Genomic DNA, 19380 nt, shown 5'->3' with positions numbered 1-19380 from the left:
CCTACATATTCCTTTCTATCTTCAAGAACCCTTCAACCTTCACAGTAAAACCGCTCTCTGCTGCGCAGGGACGACCGCAGCTCCATCTCTGGTAAAACGGCAGCAGTGGGACTGCCGCGGTGGCAGCAGGAGTTGCGAGATGCCAGCCCAGGGGCGATCCGGGCTGCAGAGGGGACATCAGCCCAGGTAGGAGCAGCTCAGAGCCACAACAGTGCAAACACTCCCTGTGTTTGCTTGGAGCTTCCTTCTGCTGGGTGATCCTGAGCCATTCGGGGAGAGGAGGACAGGTCTGGCAGCATGGCTGGGACATCAACTCCTGATCTTCACCCTGTGCTCCAGCTTGGCCCCCTCCTTACTGCTCAGATGATCCCTTTCATATCCACACATGCCAAAGCATCCCGTCTCCTGATTTTGGCCAGCTCAGAAGACACCTCTCTGCCCGCAGCATCTCCATGAGGTGCAGATGGGGCTCCAGCCCCAGCACGCTCCTCATTCTTCATGCCCCAGTATGTTCTTGGTCGGGAGCAGGATTTAATGGCACCTCCCTCATCCAGAACAAAGCGTAGAGGGAAACGATGTGCTTCAGCATGCAGCTTAAATGAATTTGAGAAAGTGGAGTAGGTCTGGAATTAAACGGTCATGAACAAAAACAATTTGAGAGCACACAGCCAGACCCAAGCAGCCTCTCACTAACAGGAAACCTCAATGGCATCCACAGCTTCAAACCTAACTAACCACTTCAAAAGAACCCAAGAGATCTTTGCACAACTCCTTCAGAAGAAAAAAGAAAGAAATGCAATCCTCCCTGCTGGCTGGGAGAGCAACCCATTGTTTGAGGGTGTCAGAAAGTGTGGAGACAATGCAGCGAAGAAAAACATTTTAAGCTTCATTTCAGACGAGCTCACATTTCCCAGAACTTACTTTTTCATGTTCATGGTGGAAAAAAGGCTATTTTGGTGCTGAACAAAAACATAGCACAAGGCCTGCAGCAGGCTCTGAGGACCATGAGCAGCATAAAGACATTTCAGTCCACAAAACTAAAAAGAACTGAAAATTTTTTTTATTTGCCTTCTGTGCCTTGTTTTCAAAATGAATCACATCTAGCTTTTCTTCCTGTAATAAAGGCAATAAAACTCCCTTTGCTTTTCCTTTTCTAATGAAGATTAATATTATCAGAAGAGGACTGTAAGACCACATTAGAAGCACCAAGATCCAGCCGTGTCACCTAGCACTGGTGACAATTAGGGCACAAGCATGTTTTGCCATCAAAGTCACACAGTCCTGCTCCACCCCAAGGGCAATGTTTCCAACATGGAAGAAAGAAATACACGAAACCTATGGGATAATTACCCAAAGCAAGGCTGGGGGAAGAAACAAAGGTTTCAAAACTAATTTGCTTTAAGACAGAATGTAGAATTGAGGAAGCTGCTTCTGTGTTCGAAAACCCAAAGTCTCTGTGAGCCCAGAGACCCACTGTGGAAGATGCAACAGGCTGAAGAGGGAGGTACCACACATTTCTGCTGGGTATTTGGCAGACAAATGATTAAGAATACCAATGTAGTTATGACTGGTTTATTTCAGAAATATGCAGCTGTTTGCAATATGCAGAAAGGAAAAAGGATGAACAGCAAGCTTACACAGCGAGGAATAAGCCTGGCATTACAGTCACAAGCAGAAGGGAAGCGAGAAAGCATTTTAATTCCTGCAAGGAAAAGCCAGTTCCTCATGTCTATCAGGCAGCAACGTGTTTCCAGGGCCAGCTTAAATTTCTACTTCTATATAAAGAAGTATGGTTGCTCCCTTGGGCTTGTGACAGAGACTAACAGCACAGGTTCAGCCATATCCTTAGATACAGAATATATAAGAATGTATAGTGTGTACATGTATATGATACCGATGTGAATATGAATGTATATCTTACCTATATTCACCTATGGTGAAACACCTACAGTAAAAGCACAGTCTCCCTAGGCTCTTTCTAAAAACTAAGGGACTGGCTGAATTGCCTCTGGAAGCACTTTCCTGTCTTCATTATTGACTATAGAAAGAGCTGAAAAAACTGGATTTCTTTGACGAGGGACCGGAGCCGGGTGAGGTCCCTTCAAGCCAAAGGCTTTTACAGGTGAGAGAGCACGTGTTAGAGATGAGCAAGAGCCCTTGAACCGGTTTCTCTTTAGGATTCCACAATTTCCAAGTAATTTCCTTCAAAAGGCTTTTTCCTCCTCCTGTCACGAGATCATTTAAACAACTGATCAGGATCAGAGCAACCTTTCTTCTCCATCAGCTCTCTGCATTTGAAGGCGTACTGAGGGAAAGGACACATGGAGTTGTGCTCCCTTCTCTGCCATAGGATTTTACGGTTTATGCAAAATCCTTTTAGCTATTAGAGCCATTTGAGAAGAGCTTTCCCCAGGCTGACAGACACCTGAGACTAGAGCAAGCCGTGACTTAGGTTAACTGCCAAAACGCCCCTATACATGCAGAAAGCAGAATGCGAGGTAGAGCCATATAGGTCCAACCTAACCCTGGCTGATCCGCACGAACATTGTGGGAATCCAAACATCTGCAGACATCAGCTGTAGGCCCCCTCTGCACTGCTGGAAAAGCCCAAGAGAGGCTTTCATCAGGACAGGCTTGTCCTCACACCTGACCGCTATCTCTAACCTGGGTGTTTCTGGCCATTTTCCTCCAGGGACACCGAACTGCCCATTTTCCCATCATTTGAGTCCTTCACATTTCTAGGGAAGAGTGAGCTTAGTGGCTGGAAAAACACAACAGTTAACAGGACAGCTCAGAAGCAGGAGAAGCGAACCCAGACTTACCATCCGGGTTACAACAGAGTCCGTCCAGACTGATGTCCTGCCTCTGGCAGGGGCCAGAAACAGGTTGCTCAGGGAAGAGCTAGCACGGGAGCAGCCAGGGTGCAAACCCACATATTGCGAGGACAACCACTTGTCAAACAGAAAGCTACAGAAAATTGTATTCTGCTACTCAGGCAACATGGGACTAACCTTTACTATGGCAAAAACAATTTAAAAATACAAAGGCAAGCAATTACTTTGGAAGCTGGCGTGGCTTTGCAGTTTGTTGTCCGTACGGGCTGAAGGTGAACTGGTAATTCTTGTGCGGCTGCTGTTTTCTGTTAAACATCGGCCTTCAATTCTTTCTCAAAGCTTGGCCTCTCACTTGCTTGGATACTCTTCTATTAGTCTGGTAATCTGGAATAAACCTCTAGGAAAAAACTGAGCAGAGGGGCAGAACAGATAGCTGCAGAAATGTTATTTACAAGATTAACAGATAAGTTCTAATGAATCTTAGCTGCCAGCATCACACTCAACTTCACATTCTCCTGACTTTCAGAGCTTTCCTCCTGTTTCTATTTCTGCACCTCCTCCACCAGATACCGTCATACACACTTCTGCCTGACTACAGCAGAACATCCCATGCAATTCGTGACAAACCTTGTCCTGTTTTCAGCAGCAGCAGCAGCAGCTTTCAAAGTGCTTTTTCTTCTCCTTGCTTACAATCTTAAGTGACCAAGTTTTCCTGTCAAGCAGGCCCACAAGTGACACAAACCAGGGATTTCAGGGTGCGGTGTACATCTGGAGGACGCAACGCATGATGACCCATGCACAGTACTAACCAGAAATCCCCTGCTCTCAATGCAAACTTTTTATAAACGCATCTCCTTCTTTACACCATTTCTGGTTATAAAAATATTACTGCTTTGATTAAACCCTTGCTCTGGCCAGAAGCTTCCATGAAAAGAGTTCAATCTCACTTTCATAAGAGTAAACAGTTATTTCAGCGGAACGGAACCACACCACCTCAAAGGTAGCTGATCCCACTGCATCTATAGTGAACCAGGGAACTAGATTGTTTTCATTTTACTGGTTACTTTGGTGACCTGAGCAAGGTCACCTAACCCTTTGAGTTCCAACCCCCTGACCACACAAGGGAGATAAAAGCGTTTACCTGGCAAAAGCGGGTTCTACAGAGATTCTTCTTCTTACAAGGCTATCAGTAAATTTCAGGCTGACTGACAGCAACACGATGACTTCTGTAGTTCTCCTAGGACCTCCAGTGACAAGTCTCAGAGGATTTTCTTTTACATGTTCTGGGCTGAAAGATGTGTTGCATCTTTACTGCTGGAAAGGAACAGACCTGCAACAGCTTAGATTACTTAGATAAGGCGTAAGAGAACTCTGGGGATGGCAGGAGCCGTGGAGAGGAGCAACCCAGCTGCATCACTGTGCTCTTTGGTAGCTCCCAGGCTCCTCGCCAACCCATTCAAACAGGGATTCCATTCTGCTCCGCAGTCTTCCAGTGCCTAAAAAAATTTGGCTCCCACATCTCCATCAGCACCACACAGCCAATTTTCAGCTCACAGAGGTAAAAAAAAAAAAAAGCATGGAGAAACACAGTTCTGTCTGCCTCCAAATACAGCCTGCACGCAGACCCAAGGCAAAGCAAGCTACCACCTTATCCTGTTAAGAACTCCATCCTTAAGCTGCTTGCTTACATTCAGCTTAAGTACAAAACTGGTTTTTTGCCTCTGAACACGACTGCACTTCAAACTTACATCAGCCTTACGAGCAGCAACAGACATTTATGTTCATACAACACTGTGGTAGACTATGTGCATTTTCGAATGTACACTGGAAGGTGTTTGTTTTTTCAAAAAAAATAAAAATCAACTAATATCTCCTCCCAGAAACAGAAGACATTTCATGCATCAATGAGGTGATTCCACGGGTAAATTAGAGCCTACAGCTCAAGATGTTTCACCCAAATATTAGCCATCAAAACCAATGCCTTCAGGGTTTCATGCACAGACTCAAAATACATCTATAAAATACACCTATAAAGCTCTCCTGTGAGCCACGACAGCTCTCAGATGACGGGTTTGAAAAATTATTTATTTCTTTATTCACTTATCTTTTTGACCCAAATATACTGAAGTCAAGCTTTGTATTTAATGCACTAAAATACAGCACCAGCTCAAGGCCATACTGTACTTTTTTTTTTTAAGTATGTTAAAGATATTTGACCTAGGAAAAAGCAAGCATTTAAAAACAGAAAGTATCATTGTTCTTCAGCTATTTCAGTGTGTCCCAACAGCAAGTCACTGAAACAAAAGGGCAACCAGCACTTCTCCAAAAAGTTTTACTTCCAACAAGAGAATGCCTATTTGCTAGAGAAAAAAACAAGAATACAACAATAATGTTACAAGAGGCACTGATCCTGGCTTTATTCACTTAAAGATACATCCAACATTTGTTATAGCTCACTTGAAATTCAAAATGCTTTTAAGAAACCAACCATAAAACCTTGATTTTTGCCTTACAGTGCTGTCAAGTTTTCAAATAGCAAGTGACTTCCCAGCAAGACTGTGTTCTGTATTAACATACATACAAAGATTAAAACTTGGTAGAAACCTTTGAGTTTCTGATATTTGATGAATTGCATTCAAAATGACCACCATTTTCTCTGGGGAAGAGGCTACTCCGCTTACCTGCGGGATGGGTGCCTGGGGTCCTGAGCTACACCTTCTCCTGACCCTGTGCCACTTTGGCGATTAAACGAAAACTGTCCTCCCTTACGGTACTCACGAGGGACTTCGCTCCCCGTTTGCATCTTTGTACTTGGCAGCTGTAACAAAATTTCTACAGCACTAGAAAAACTAGTTAGGACAGCACTATGCATGTCCCCGAGGGATTACTGATACTGACGCTAGCGCAGAGAAGTGCACGTTATGATCGAGAAGCATAATGTGTTAATTTGGAACTCAAACTACTTGGCAGTATCTTCTGTAAATTCAAGATTTATATAAGACAGTGTGTTGCAGCCATCATATAATGATGTTACCTATATCCTTTTTTTCTTGCTGCATTTAGTTAGATTCTTCTTAAAGTGGTGAAGAGTGCAGGACTTAAGAAATACAAACATTTCTCTATTAGAAATTGCAAAATTTAGTATTATGACACTATGAAAGCTTACAGTACAGTTTATCAATTCTATGTTAAGATTCAGCATCAATATGGTGTCTGAACTATCTCAAAGCGACGTTCTGCCTAATTAAGCAGTATTAACATGTCCTGATGTCACTTTCTGTGCAAAATGCATTCCCATATTAACGTGGCTATAAAAGCATGAGCAGTTCTCACGTTGGTATATCGTCCCTGTAGCTTTTTGTGACTGGTTTCTCTGTTTAATGATAGCCTAACTAAAAATAAGCTTGTTATGTAAAAGCAAAATAACCTTTATCTTAAACTTTATTCTGGGTCTTGGACATAGTTCAGTGACATGATCTGCAGAACAACACGCCAACCATTCCCATGAGCTGTTTAAAAAGAGCAAACTGAAGGAAAAATCCAAATCGAAGACACTCACTGTTATAGTATCTTTAATTTATCTTGTTTTACAGAAGTCTGAATGGATTAAAAAGCACCTCCTTTCCCATCACGTTCCTTACAGTTGGTAAAATATATTCAATGAGCAAATGTATGTGAACAGCTTGAGGATCTGCATCTTGCAAGGATTTCACAGACCAATCAATCAAAAGCCAAATTTCTTGTAGTTTTTACAATCTTGTTTTAATACAATGGTAAATCCATTCCGATTGTAAACCTGTCCAGTCATATCTCCCCAGAACACTTTGCAAAATCCAGTGTTGATTAGCAAACTAGTTAGCTTTGGCACGGAGCTGTGCTCTCTTGCCTGTGACAGCCTGGAAACCAGTTTTGATGCTGGCGACGGAGCAGCGAGAGTGGCAGGTCTCACACTGCAAGAAATATAATCTGGTGTCCTTCTGTAGGATTGTATCTGGTGACCGACATGTGTGACAGGTGACATACTCCTCTGCAGAAAAGAAATTAAGTTGCAGTTAAAAGATAATGCATTATCAGCGGACAAGTCACCACTTCTTCAGCCTTCAGTTTAACAGTTGTTTTGAAAGGCTGTTCAAATGCAGCTACTAACTTAATTCCCAGGTTAATAAAGACTAGGTTTCATATGGTACATTATGCGCTGACACTGGTGTTTTAAAAATAGTAACAACCAGTTAAGACTTCCCGCTGGCATTCCATAACTTCCTCTGCTGAAACAGCATTCCCAGATGCCAGCAACTCTTGTACAGCACTAAAGCAGTATTTTTTGTTACATATAATCTGAGTCCTTTGACCAGCAGCATGCACACTGTATTTGTTAATTAACATGTACAACAGACTTTAAAATCAACAATTACTGTTATCTTCCATCATCCTCATCAAAACCAAGAAATGAAAGTCAGATGAAAAAAAGCAATTCTCAAATGCTCTTAACTGTTGTCCTTGGTATGTTTTAGTGCCAGGACAGAGTACAACCTGTGTGCTGCTTATAACCATGGTAGAACCACCTGTACTTGCATTATTCCATTATAAAGCTGCAGCAAAGTTGTAGTTTCTTAGCACAGAATCTCCACAGCCTGCACACATGAGGGCCATACATGGGCCACTGGTCATCAAAAGGGGTCTGAGAGAAATCTGTAGTGGAAAAGGGAGTTATACTTACTGATATATCTTCTCAAGACATTTTCTATCTGTTTTTGCTGGAATCTTCCTTTGATTACAAGTTGGTTGTTACCATCTATTGAGCCACTAATTTAAAAGAAAAATTAATTATTTGATTTGCAGAAGACATCAAGCGTTAAAACAAGTCAGGAACATGAAGCAAGATAATGATGCGTTCTTCAAGATAAGAGTAAGTCAGAATTACTTTGTGGAAAAAAAAAGGCAAAATTCTGAAGGCACTTGAACACCTAACAGGAAGTTTTGCCCAAGCAAAACCCTCACCACAGTACAAGCAAACTCCAGCAGAGATCAGCCTCACAGTTAAGCTACCCAATCGGAAGAACTTTACAGAACTGAGAATTAACACCTGCTTATCTCACAGAAGTGACCATAACAACTCCCTAGTAAGGTGTAATATGACTAATAAGATCCTCTTCTAGCCATTCTGATGTAATGAGTTGAATGGGTTTTTTTTCACATTATGGTTTCTAAGTTTTTGTTTAAGCCATCTGGACTTGAAGAGACTCCCAAGCCCAATCAAATAGGCATTCGTTATACACACGTTGCAATTAGACTCCTTGATTCTCTACGTCTACATATAACAACACTGTAGTCTACAACAGAGAAATGAATAGACAACCAGAAAGTACACCACCACAGCATGAGATCTTTGATAAGAGACATGTAAAATCAACACTGTTTTTATGCTAAGACAGGTGGATTTAACTGCAGCATTAGACAGAATAACCAGCTACAGGCCCACAAGACTTGCCATTAGGCAGGCAGGCATTCTCTCTTCCCTAGCTATCTATCATCTGCCTGAAGTTGATACGAGCCACAGAGCCACCCTCACCGACTGTGACAAACAGCTCTGCTGTCAGAGCATCTTTAAGAAAGGTCCCAAATAGGGAATCCAAACCCTTATCCAAACTGTTCCCTGGGACTTATAGTTTGCCTCTGTACCTCTTCCCTAAGATGGTATCTCTTCAATCACTCAGCACAGCATCTAAGTGCAGGGAAGAAAAGCCTGATGTTCAAGCAGATATATACAGACCTAAACCCAAGAATTTTATTTTTGATCAGACAACGTCAACTATGTTGCCATTGCTTCCTACATGCATAAGCACATACATAGCCCAGTAGCCTTACCTTGTACCCAATTCTGCCAACAAAAATGCCAGAAGATGTTTTGGCTGACGATGTAATCTAAAAATAAAGTAAGGATATGTTTAACCTCCCCCCTTCAGAGAAATTTGATATTTATACAGGACTGGCAGGCTAAACGATCTTAAATTACAAAGTTCGAAAGGGGGCAGTGCCAGAGGGTCTGCACCAAAGAGCACAGGCAGACAATGACTGAGGACACAAGAAGGCTGAACAGTCCACAAAAAAAAAAAAACCACCATCCCTCCCAAACCAAACTCACAATTACAGTAACTATTGAAAATAAGTTTTCTATTTGAGATTTTCCATTCTTATTCTCTCATCCCCCCGCCACTCCCTGAAAAAAGTGTTACTAGCTATCATTAAAAATTCACTTTAGTATACTACCCAGATCCTCAGTATGATTTCATCAGGACTGTTTTCTGGCACACTTATGAGAAATAATTAAGACACAGAAAGCACTGCAGAAAACAATGGAAAAAAAAATTACTGAACTCCATACCATTTACCAAGAGAACAGTATTTGTAGCCAGCTCAAATCAGAAAGCACTTTCCCCAATCTCCCACCCAAGACTTGCAAATAAGTATCCCTGGTGACCCAACTACAGTGAACTCACAAAATCAACAGGCTTACTTTCAGTCCGTGAGTCCCATGTAGCAAGCCTATCATTTTCATAATTTAAGTATAAAATAAGAAATTATGTCAAATCATCTTCATAAATATCTTCTCACAGAGAGACGTAGAGGAAGCGAGCAGTATGACTGAAATAGCTTTCAGTTTACTTCTGGTTTGCCACAGTCTGTTGCCAGAAAACATGCATTCAACACAACAGCCAACAGCACAGAAAAGTGCATTCATCTGCTATTCCTGGGAAATCTTAAGAGGAAACTTACAATTTGCAGATATCTGTAAAGTTGACAAAAGATGTTTTCTTGGTCCCTACTCTTACAACCTGCGGAGGCTTCATGACAAATTTTCGTTTTTCTCCAGCTACCATATCTGGATTTTTTTCCCGCATGATGTTAAATACTCTATTGAGCAACTGCAAAAAAAGGGATTCACACCAACATGAAATCTTGCATTTCTCAAACGAAGTACATCATTTCTAAAAAACTTGAAACAGCGTTCACAATGAATATTAGACAGTCCTTGCCCATTAGCATTTCCCCATATGCTTTTGAACACACACTTAAAAAAATGTTCGGATAAATGCAAAATAAAAAAAGCTGTTTCCCCAAGGGTTTACTTCATAATCTACAATACCTCAGTCTATTTGCAGATGTGTTTTAACTATCACTAATATTGCCCTATAGGAAAGTTACCTGTGATAAAAGATGTGCTTTCTGTTATTTTTCTGTTCACAAGCTTCTGCCTACAAGTCCTTTAATTTTAAGTTAGAAATAGGACATATGAGCATAAGGCCCTGCTCTACCGATGCACATCAATGTGGCAAATATTTTTAAAAAGTCTTTTGAACATTACCTCATCATAAGTGTAGTCCCTTTCTGAGCCTGCCCACGCAGGTCCTGACTGAAGGCTAAAAGAAATTCCATCATCTTTTTTGCTATCTTCATCCTCAAAAGCTGTAAAGAAAGTTATTTGGGATTCATTAAGAAAAGAAACATTCTTTAACCTCATGCTTACACCATTTCTAAAAGGTACACCAAAGAAGATTCCACTAAGATGCGAACACAAGTCTTCTCTGTCTGCCTGCCTACAGGGGACACCAGCACTTATGGCAAATTTATACAGTGCTTTTATAGAATGTTTTTCTGATAAACGATATAGTGGTAAAGGTAACAAAAGGAATTTTGAAACAAAAAAGGCACTTGAACAGCACTTATTCACTTACAACATGGACTACATTTCACTTTCAACATCTCATTGAGCTAGGTTATACTTTTACCTTCATCCTTCTCCATTATCTCATCTTCATCTGGGAACTTCACATTCTTCTTTTTCTTCTTTTTATTGCCCAGCATGATATCAAGGTCATCTTCAGGTTCTACTGCCTCTGGCACATCTCCTTCAATTTTCAAGTCCTGCAAAGAAATAATAAGACCATAGTTTACAGTATTAAACACAAATCCCCACTGCACAGCATTAGAAATAATACTAGTAGCACACTAGACTAGATGAGTACTAGTAATATCCACTGCAATCCTGAAACATAACAGATAAGAACAGAATTAAAGTATGTTGAAGAGAGTGCTCCACTACTACCATGAAGTAGGGCTAGATTTTTATATGCCAAGCTCAGATACAATGATGTACATGCATCTAACAGTGCAGTCTGGTATTAAAACTTAGTTTATACTATTTCCTTTGGAATAGTTGATTTCCTACTAGGTAATCAATGCAGGCAAAAATCTTCTCGTCTAACTTCTGGCTGGTCAAGAACAAGGTCATACTATACTTACCTAAAGGCATCAGCCATTTTAGGGCATAAGGGAACAAAACACCCTACATGCCAGACAACAAGGTAAGGCAAAGTTGCGCTACCTGCAGCCAGCCCAATTTGTTATCACAATTCTGCACATGTAGAGCAAGCGTTTCGCCTGTCTGGGGCAGATCAGAGGGACATCTTGTTCCCCAAAAGGCAGAATCTAAAGAAGAGGTTTACACATAACGTAACATTTCTCTGTCCTCTTGCTCTCTGGGCTTGCCAGTTACACTGATGTGTGATACAAAAACACGACTTGGAACAAAACTTGAGACGAGTGAAAATATCTCATACGCCTTCTGGAACACAGAACAGTAGCCAATCATTTCTAAAGAAAACACTAGAGTAAAACCAGATTTCTTAGCAGATATATACCCTTTATTTGACGGGCTGGCCTTTAGAGGACTATTCTGTGCGTGGCTTCCGACATCCATTTACTTCTCTCACCCCAAAAGACAATTAACCTTGATGCTAGTCAACCCTTACTACAGATTGCAGAATTACTTGCTTATTGTGCAGATCAGTTAGATTTTTTTTACTTCCGGGCAAAAAGCCCTGCAGGAGCAACATGTTCAGCAGAACCTACTATATATGAAAGACACAGTGAAACCGAAGTTTCATTATTAACTGCACTAAGACACAATGACGGACTCGAAACTCCTCCTGCACTGCCAATCCCCAAAAAATGAAAGCAAGAAAGTTTTCAGCCATAGACAAGATGGCCTAATTATGTAAACAAACCTTTACACCTTCTTCCGCTTCATCTATATCAAATATCTTTTTTGTTTTTTTCTTCTTTTTCTTTTGATTGAAGAAGTTTAAATCATCCAGGTCATCTGTTGCATCTAAAAAACAAAGGATTGCCAAAAGAAGCATAACAACTGTAGAAACAGTTTAGACATTAAGGTTTCTAATTTACATCCAAATCTTCAAAACGCTACAGTAAGACATAAGCAATGACCTGTAGCCCCTACAGATATCCTTCAGGTTTTAAAGAGGTCATTCCCCTCTACCCCCAAATACCCCAGTACTATTTTTACAGTTCTGCACCTAACTGCATTTACTTTTTAAGTGCTTAATCTTTCTGCTGTACAAGAGAAACTAGCCACTTTTGTCATCATAGCAGAGATGCTTGAAAAAAAATGAAAACTGTAGGAGGAAGGTATAGTTTCCTTGGTCTACTGCAGGAGCCAATTTTATCAACAAACTGGATTTAAGTTAACAGCATTCCCTGAATCAGGTCGTCTTGAAATGACATTGGCCTCAATTTAAAAAGCAAGGTTATATACACAATCGTAGGCTTATTTCCTGAAGGATTCCAAAGAACACTCTGGTTATCACATTCACAGTTGTCCAAAAACTAGAAACCCTTTTAACCATATTTCTATTATCACACTATTGCTTAACTATTGCAACAACTGCATGTGGAAGACATAGAACTTCATGCTAACTATTTTAGGGATTCTCTTTTCATTGTCTCATGCAAAAGACTCTGAGTCAGGAAAGTGGAATTTACATAAGCCACTGGTAGCTTGCTGGATGTCTGTGAACGTGATTTCAAGCAGGAAGGAAATATGCCCTCCAAACAGGCAGCAGAGTATTACTCACAAGCCTCTAAACAAATCTGGGCCCCAGCATTATACACTGTGATGCCAAATTCTTGAAATGGGGCTTGTAGTCTCAAAATACAGAAGGACTACCTTTGAGAGTTTATCTACATGGATTCACTTTACCTTTCTTCCTGCTGTCTTCTTCATCTGCTTCAACATCTTTGTCTTCTGTTGGCTCTGGTTCAACTTCTTTTGTTTCCGATTGCTGAGTCTCTTCCGCTTGTGTATCCCCTCCTTCCTCATCCAACATAAAAGGCTTCTTCTTTTTCTTCTTCTTCTTGCTCATAGTGGGATCAAAAATCATCTGTAAAAGTCAAGAGTTCCTTAGCAGCACAATAATCACCTACCATTTAATAACACCTTTAAGTTTCCTCGACATTCCTTCAGTTACACAAACTGTTCCTTGGCTTCAATCTCAACTAGGGATTTTTCTAAATCTGTAACAATGTAATACAAGTTAACTGACTCAAAACAGTGATTACATAGGCTTCCTTAAAAACACCACAAATCTTGTCCCAACGCATAACTGACGTGACCAATTACAAGACAAGATAGATTAGAACGCTGCTTGACAGTTTAGAGCTTCTGCTACTTTTCCTATGATAGTCCAAGTTTCCTGCCATCTATGTATTAGTTCAGCTGAAAAGATATTAAAGCTGTGAATCTCTGACAGACTAGCTACCAGCTACTTCTCCGTTTTATTATCATTATGGACTCAAATTTAAGTAAGACTATGCAAAGCAATCACTGAACCACTCAGCATCAGAAAGAAGTTTAAGCCCACCTATACCACAGAGCCTGATTACATGTCAGTTACACTTTGTACTTCCATTTGTGAGACACATTAATTTCCAGATTTATTAAGAAGCAAGATTTACCAACACCTCTCTTGACAAGAACACTCTGGACTAGGGAGAAACCTAGAAGGGGCTGGTGACACAGCAAGACCTGTATCAGCTCTCAACACTGTGAAGCAGCAAAGGTCTCATCCTTTTCCCCCACAGGTGGGAAACTGAACCTCAGAGACCAAGTGATTAAAAGCCGTTAATGAGTTCTTTAGCCAGCAAATAAGCTTAATTCACATAGTCTGACTGTGAAGAAGGCACTGACCCCAAGACTCACTTTTAATCTATTCATCATCTGCAGACCTGAGATATTTAACACACAAACAATTCAGTTTTCCAACACAGGAACGCTTACTTTTTTCACTTAAGATGCAAGTTTGACATCATAGCTATTGGTCAGTTTTGTTACATACATCTGGCCATATTTTCACACCATAGTATATATTTAATACATCAAACAATTTTAGGCACTTAATGAGACTTTCTCCAGTTTTTCTTGTCTAGTAATTGAAGAACATTCTCACAGATAGTTAAAATTCCGCATCATGAATACCCTCACTCATGAAAATACCACCACTTCATCAAAGAAGCAGTTCTCCACCTCCTTGTTTTGTTACACCCTGCAAGTTTGGTGGTTTCCCTCCCCCCATGAAGCAATCTTTTCCTCGCACTTCTCATTCTCCTACACATGATATTCTTGTGATACTCTTCCAATTTTCTGGAACTTACGTGTTTCATAAAGGCTCTATTGAAAGGCAGTACAACGCACATAGGGGTGTTTGAAGCACCGCATCACAAAAGTGTCCATATATATGGGACACCGAAGCTTGAGGCTTTTGAACTGCTGAAGCGTGTCTTTAGTTGTACACACTAGAGCGATTTTCAAAAAAGTTCTGTCAGAGGGCTTCCCTCTAATGCTTAGTTAGACACACGTATGAATCATGCTCTTGTAACGAACAGTAATCAAAGAATGTGCACAACCGGTTACACTGTCTGCTGGCTTCCTCTTGTAAGCTCCACAGTCTGCTGAAACAGAAGGAAAGCTGCCTGCATCGGCAAGAGTCCACAGCTTTGCGAACAAGCACATGAACACCATTTTCAAGATCAGGACTCATTTCAATGAAGAAGCTTTGCAAGACTCTGAAGAGTTTTATATCTTCTCACATGATTAAGCAAACATAAGATTATGCTTAGATCGGGTGTAATAATTTCTAAGAAGGAACCAGCCCACCCGCCCCAAATCACTCTTCCCTTTGCAAAGAAAAAGACATCTTTCATCCTGAACCACCATAAAGCATATCTTGTGTCTACAAGAGACAGAATGCGTCTTCAGTAGTACCACACTAAACTGAAGTTAACACACAAGGACAACTTCTGGACGCAGGAGATTGTTTTTTCAGCATTAAAACTATGTAGCTGGCCTTGAACAGAGCACTGCTTTGACGGTCCACTCCATCCAGTTAGGTCAAGCCAAGCTTCTGCAAACCTAAGACCTAGTCACAACATGCTAACTGCTCTCAGGAAACTTATAGTAGAGTTCCACAACCCGAGAAGGAGGTCTATGCCTGAAATATTTTGTTCATCAAGGGCTTCAACGAAAACTAAGCAGGAGTCTTAGGTCACACACACTTTTATAAATCATGATATAAACTAACCAGCCTGATAACCAGGCTATTCTGTGTTTTGCCTTTCTGAGCTAGACATTTCAGAAATTTCTTCATTCCTTTTCTCTATTCAGTATGTTCGATTAGTCAAAGCATTATGACAACATTTAAGCACTGAAAAACTCTACAAAGTTGCAGGCCCACTGCTAAAGGGACTGGAGCCCCCAGCGCAAATACACCAAACCCTATGCCTTTCCTGTGTAGAAATGGTTATAAATTTCCATCCTGTTTCTGCTCTCAGAGCCAAATTCCCATATGGGGTTTTCTCTTCTGTAGACCACACAGTTCTTTCTCACATCCAGCTCCATATATCTACTCTTTTTTCCAAATGCCTACAACGGCCAAAATTCCAACTTACAGAAAACGAGCAAGTGAAAGAACAGAGGCGGGGAGGGGGGGAAGAATCAAAGCTTCATAGTCCAAATGCAACTCTCAAGACAAAAGCCAACATTACTCTAAACTGCTGTGACAGTGGCAAATGCTGGGGATTCTAACAGAGGTTACAAATAAATCCCATTTCATTAGCCTGAATAAACACAGGCATGTCTACAAAGCACACAGCAACTCTGCACTGATAAAGTTAGTTCAGGTATCCTTACACTACACTGAGCTGATGTCTGCAAGGGAGTGCGAAATTATTAAGACCAATCTGCACCTAAACCCTCTGGCTGCTCAAAACACAGCATTCTCTAATACTTCCTGGAGCTTCATAAAACTACAGGGCCAGAAGAACTTTTAGGTACCTAGTAGGATTATATATATAGTAGGATTTTTAATAAAGCAAATAGATGTTAACGGACTGCTTCCCCTTGCAAACAGGGCCTGAGTTGCCTCTGCTGTGCCACACTTTTAGGCAGCACTCAGACAGTAGATGTTTCTACCAGGGAGTTTCATTTTGTATACACCTCTGAAAATTTTAAGCTACAGTCCAATGCAACAAAACAAAGTTTTGTAACATCTATACCAGTTTAAGGTGCAAATTTGTCTTCATGAGTCTTCACCCTCCTCAACTTTATAGAATCATTGGCTTTAAAAAGTTTCACCAACTTAACATCAATAACAAATTACCTGGCTCCTAACAACCAGATAAACAGAAGTTCTGGAAGGCATCTGCGCTCACTCACTCTCACACGTACACTAGCCGGAAGGTCTAACACCGACAGTTCAACTGTGACATGTGCTACCATTTTTATTCTCTGCCAGTCTGCTACATAAAGCAATCCAGAGATGTAATTTTACTATACTAGATATTCCTGGTATCACCTCAGTGTCAGAACAAATGCATTATGCAAGAAAAGTAATTTTACTGACACTTAAACCAAATACAAACCGGGAAACTCCAGATGAACTGCTCTATGGTCCTATGATCACCTGAGACAGAAAGCATCTGATGCAATGATTCCCGGGTCCTAATTTCTGGAACCAGAGTACAACCCAGACATTAGAACTGCAGTTCCAGGGACATAATTAGGCATAAAAATGCAGTACATTCATTCTAGATGTTAAAGTAGCTGAATAAGTCAGTCTCAGCTACCATTAAAATAACTAGTAATTACGCTAGTTCTCCTTTATTACATAGGACAAATTATGACTTGCCTGTCTCCAAGGCTAGAGTGATCACTTTGCTCAGAAGGAAACAGCCACACAGGTGTTTTAAACAACACCAGAAAGAAGACCAAAAGCAGCCATCTCGTGGATTCAGCCAGTGCAGCTTCCCACAGGCTATACAGTCATCCATCAGGGTGCTTATAACCTCATACATGTAAAGCTTTCCTTTTCCCCACGAGAGCAACTGAAAGGAGGTTAGTAAAGGTGCCAACACATGGCATCTACAACACCTGAAAAAATTCTCAAAGACAGATGTATCTACTTCCCTGGAAGTGTGCCTAAGCAAACACCATCAGATCCGGAAAACCTGAAGTTACCATTTGTTAAGATGTACCTAGTTAGCTCTCCGGGTTAAAAGACAAGATATTAAAGCTCCAGAAAGAGACGGTGGCAAGTAAACTGACTAAATGCTACGTATCGCTAGAAGAGCACGAAACACGATGGGGAAGGGGTGGCGGAGGCAATCTGCCTTCCTCCCCGGCCCTCCCTCTGCCAGAGGCAGGCGCCGGCAGAACACGGGGAACTCCAGGCGAGTTTTAGGCCTTCCCACGATACGCGGAGCCAGACCACAGCCGCGGGCCAGGCGGGACCCCGCAGCGCGCAGAGGCCGGGAAGGTTCCCGGGAAGGCGCCAGCCCCCGGCTCGGCCCGGCCCGGCCTCCACCCATCGCACCGAGGCGGCCGCGGCCCCACTGCTCAGGGACGGCGGCGAGCGCGGCAGCGGCCGGTGCCCGCCCGGCGGGGCCGCGGGACCCACGCACCGCGGCCCTCCCGAGCACCGAGGCGCCGGCTCTGCCCCAGGGCGGAGGCCGCGCTCGCCGCCCGGCGCAGGCCTCAGGCCCGCTCTCCCACATGGCGGCGGCCCCGGCCACGGCGCAGGCCTCGAGTCCGGCTCCCCCGAGGGCGGCGGCCGCCGGGTCTCACCTCGTCGCCCGACATGGCTGCGGCCGGGCGCGGAGCGGTGCGGGAGGCGGGCGGAGCGGCGGGCGCTCAGGGACGCGGTCAGCCGTTGCCCGCGACCGCCGCGCTCGCCTCTTGCATCAGCGCTCCCCTCCCCCGCAGCCGCCGCGCCGCGCTCCCCCGCGCCTGCGCAGCCGCCGCGCGCATGCGCGCCCCGCCGCGGCGCCTCGCGGGAGTTGTCGTTTCCGCAGGTGCGCCTGCGCCGCGGGGCGGGAGCCGTGAGGCGGCGGCGGCGGCGGGCGCGGCGCGGCTCTTCCCGCCCTCTCCCCGCCGCCGGGGAAGCGGGGCCGTCACCCCGGTTGGCATCCGACGGCCGCAGTTGTCTCCCCCTCGGCATCGCCGAGCTAACGCAGGCGGCTCCAGCAGGCACCTCCGTCCGGGCTTGTTTCCCTGCGGAAGGGCCTGCGGAGGGGTCGGGCAGCGGCTGCCGCGACCGTTGCTGCTGGTGTGAGGCGGGGAACGGCGGCAGGGCCCCCACGAACTCAGGGCTGTGTGCCCTGAAGGTGTCCTTGGTGTTCACAGGGTGCCTCTTCCCGGGCTTTATTGGGCCTATGAAGAGTAGCATTTCTTTCCCAGGTTTATTGCACACAAAAGCATGAAGGGAATAGGAGGAATACATACCAGCGAATGACAGGGCGGAGGCACAAGGGAGGGAGAGAACTGAGTGGTTGCTCTGATCAAAGTAGGGGAGAAGCACAATACTGCTTTGTCCACCATTAAAAAAGCAGACCTTCCTTCCTCCCCCAGAATCTTGGACTCCTTGGTGTAGGAAAGGACTTGTGGAGAGCGTCTGGTCCAACCGGCTTGCTCATGCAGAGTCAGCTAGGACAGGTTGCTCAGGACCCTGTCCTGCTGGGTTTTGAATATCTCCAAGGATGGGGACACCACAACCTCTCTGGGAGACCTGTTCCACCATCTTCACAATAAAAACATTTTTTCTATGTTTAAGTAGAATTTCCTGTATTTCAACCTGTGCCCGCTGCCCCTTGTCCTGTCACCCTGAAGAGTCTGGCTCTGTCTTGTTCACCTCCCTCTGTATACACATTGAAGAGATCCCCCTGAGCCCTCTCTTTTATAGATGTAACAATTCAGGCTCTCTCAGCTTCTCCTCATATGTCAGATACTCCAGTCCCTTAGTCTTCTTCCTCATTCCATTTCCCTCATAGAATCATAGGGTCATAGAACGTTTGGGTTGGAAGGCACCTTTAAAGGTCGTCTAGTCCAACCCCCTGCAATGAGCAGGGACATCTGCCACTAGATCAGGTTGCTCACAGCCCCGTCCAACCTCACCTTGAATGTTTCCAGGGATGGGATGTCTGCCACCACTCTGGGCAACCTGTGCCAGTGTTCCCAGTGTAAAAAACTTCTTCCTTATATCTACCCTCTTTTAGTTTAAAACTATTACCCCTTGTCCTATCGCTACAGGCCCTACTAAAAAGTCTGTCCCCATCTTTCTTATAAGCCCCCTTTAAGTACTGAAAGGCCGCAATAAGGTCTCCCCGGAGCCTCTCCTTTTCCAGGCTGAACAACCCCAAC

The 19380-nt window shown here is 43.3% G+C and overlaps 1 protein-coding gene across 2 annotated transcripts; it reads right to left on the bottom strand.

Moving 5' to 3' along the window:
* Positions 1 to 6389: 6389 nt before the first annotated feature.
* EIF2S2 (eukaryotic translation initiation factor 2 subunit beta) lies at positions 6390 to 17893 on the bottom strand. 2 transcript variants are annotated; one of them, XM_050907574.1, is made up of 9 exons: positions 17809 to 17893; positions 12892 to 13072; positions 11900 to 12003; positions 10622 to 10757; positions 10198 to 10298; positions 9609 to 9757; positions 8700 to 8756; positions 7552 to 7637; positions 6390 to 6861 (listed from the first exon to the last, which is right to left on the bottom strand). In XM_050907574.1, the coding sequence occupies exons 1-9, from the start codon at positions 17821 to 17823 to the stop codon at positions 6686 to 6688; spliced, it is 1005 nt and encodes a 334-aa protein (XP_050763531.1). In that variant the 5' UTR covers positions 17824 to 17893; the 3' UTR covers positions 6390 to 6685. The 2 variants fall into 2 exon arrangements, with proteins under 2 accessions (XP_050763531.1, XP_050763532.1); XM_050907575.1 differs by lacking the exon at positions 8700 to 8756.
* Between the last annotated feature and the right edge of the window lie 1487 nt (positions 17894 to 19380).

This window comes from Gymnogyps californianus, chromosome 17 (assembly GCF_018139145.2).
Source record: "Gymnogyps californianus isolate 813 chromosome 17, ASM1813914v2, whole genome shotgun sequence".
In the NCBI taxonomy this organism is placed as follows: Eukaryota; Metazoa; Chordata; class Aves; order Accipitriformes; family Cathartidae; genus Gymnogyps; species Gymnogyps californianus.
This window is presented reverse-complemented; position numbering and strand designations above follow the sequence as displayed.

Coding starts and splice junctions, on each gene's coding strand:
- EIF2S2 (XM_050907574.1), bottom strand. Junction 10,758..11,899: donor AAGCGGAAGAAGGTGTAAAG/GTTTGTTTACAT, acceptor ATTTCTTTGCAG/GACTTGAAAATTGAAGGAGA. Junction 8,757..9,608: donor TTTACAGATATCTGCAAATT/GTAAGTTTCCTC, acceptor CTTTATTTTTAG/ATTACATCGTCAGCCAAAAC.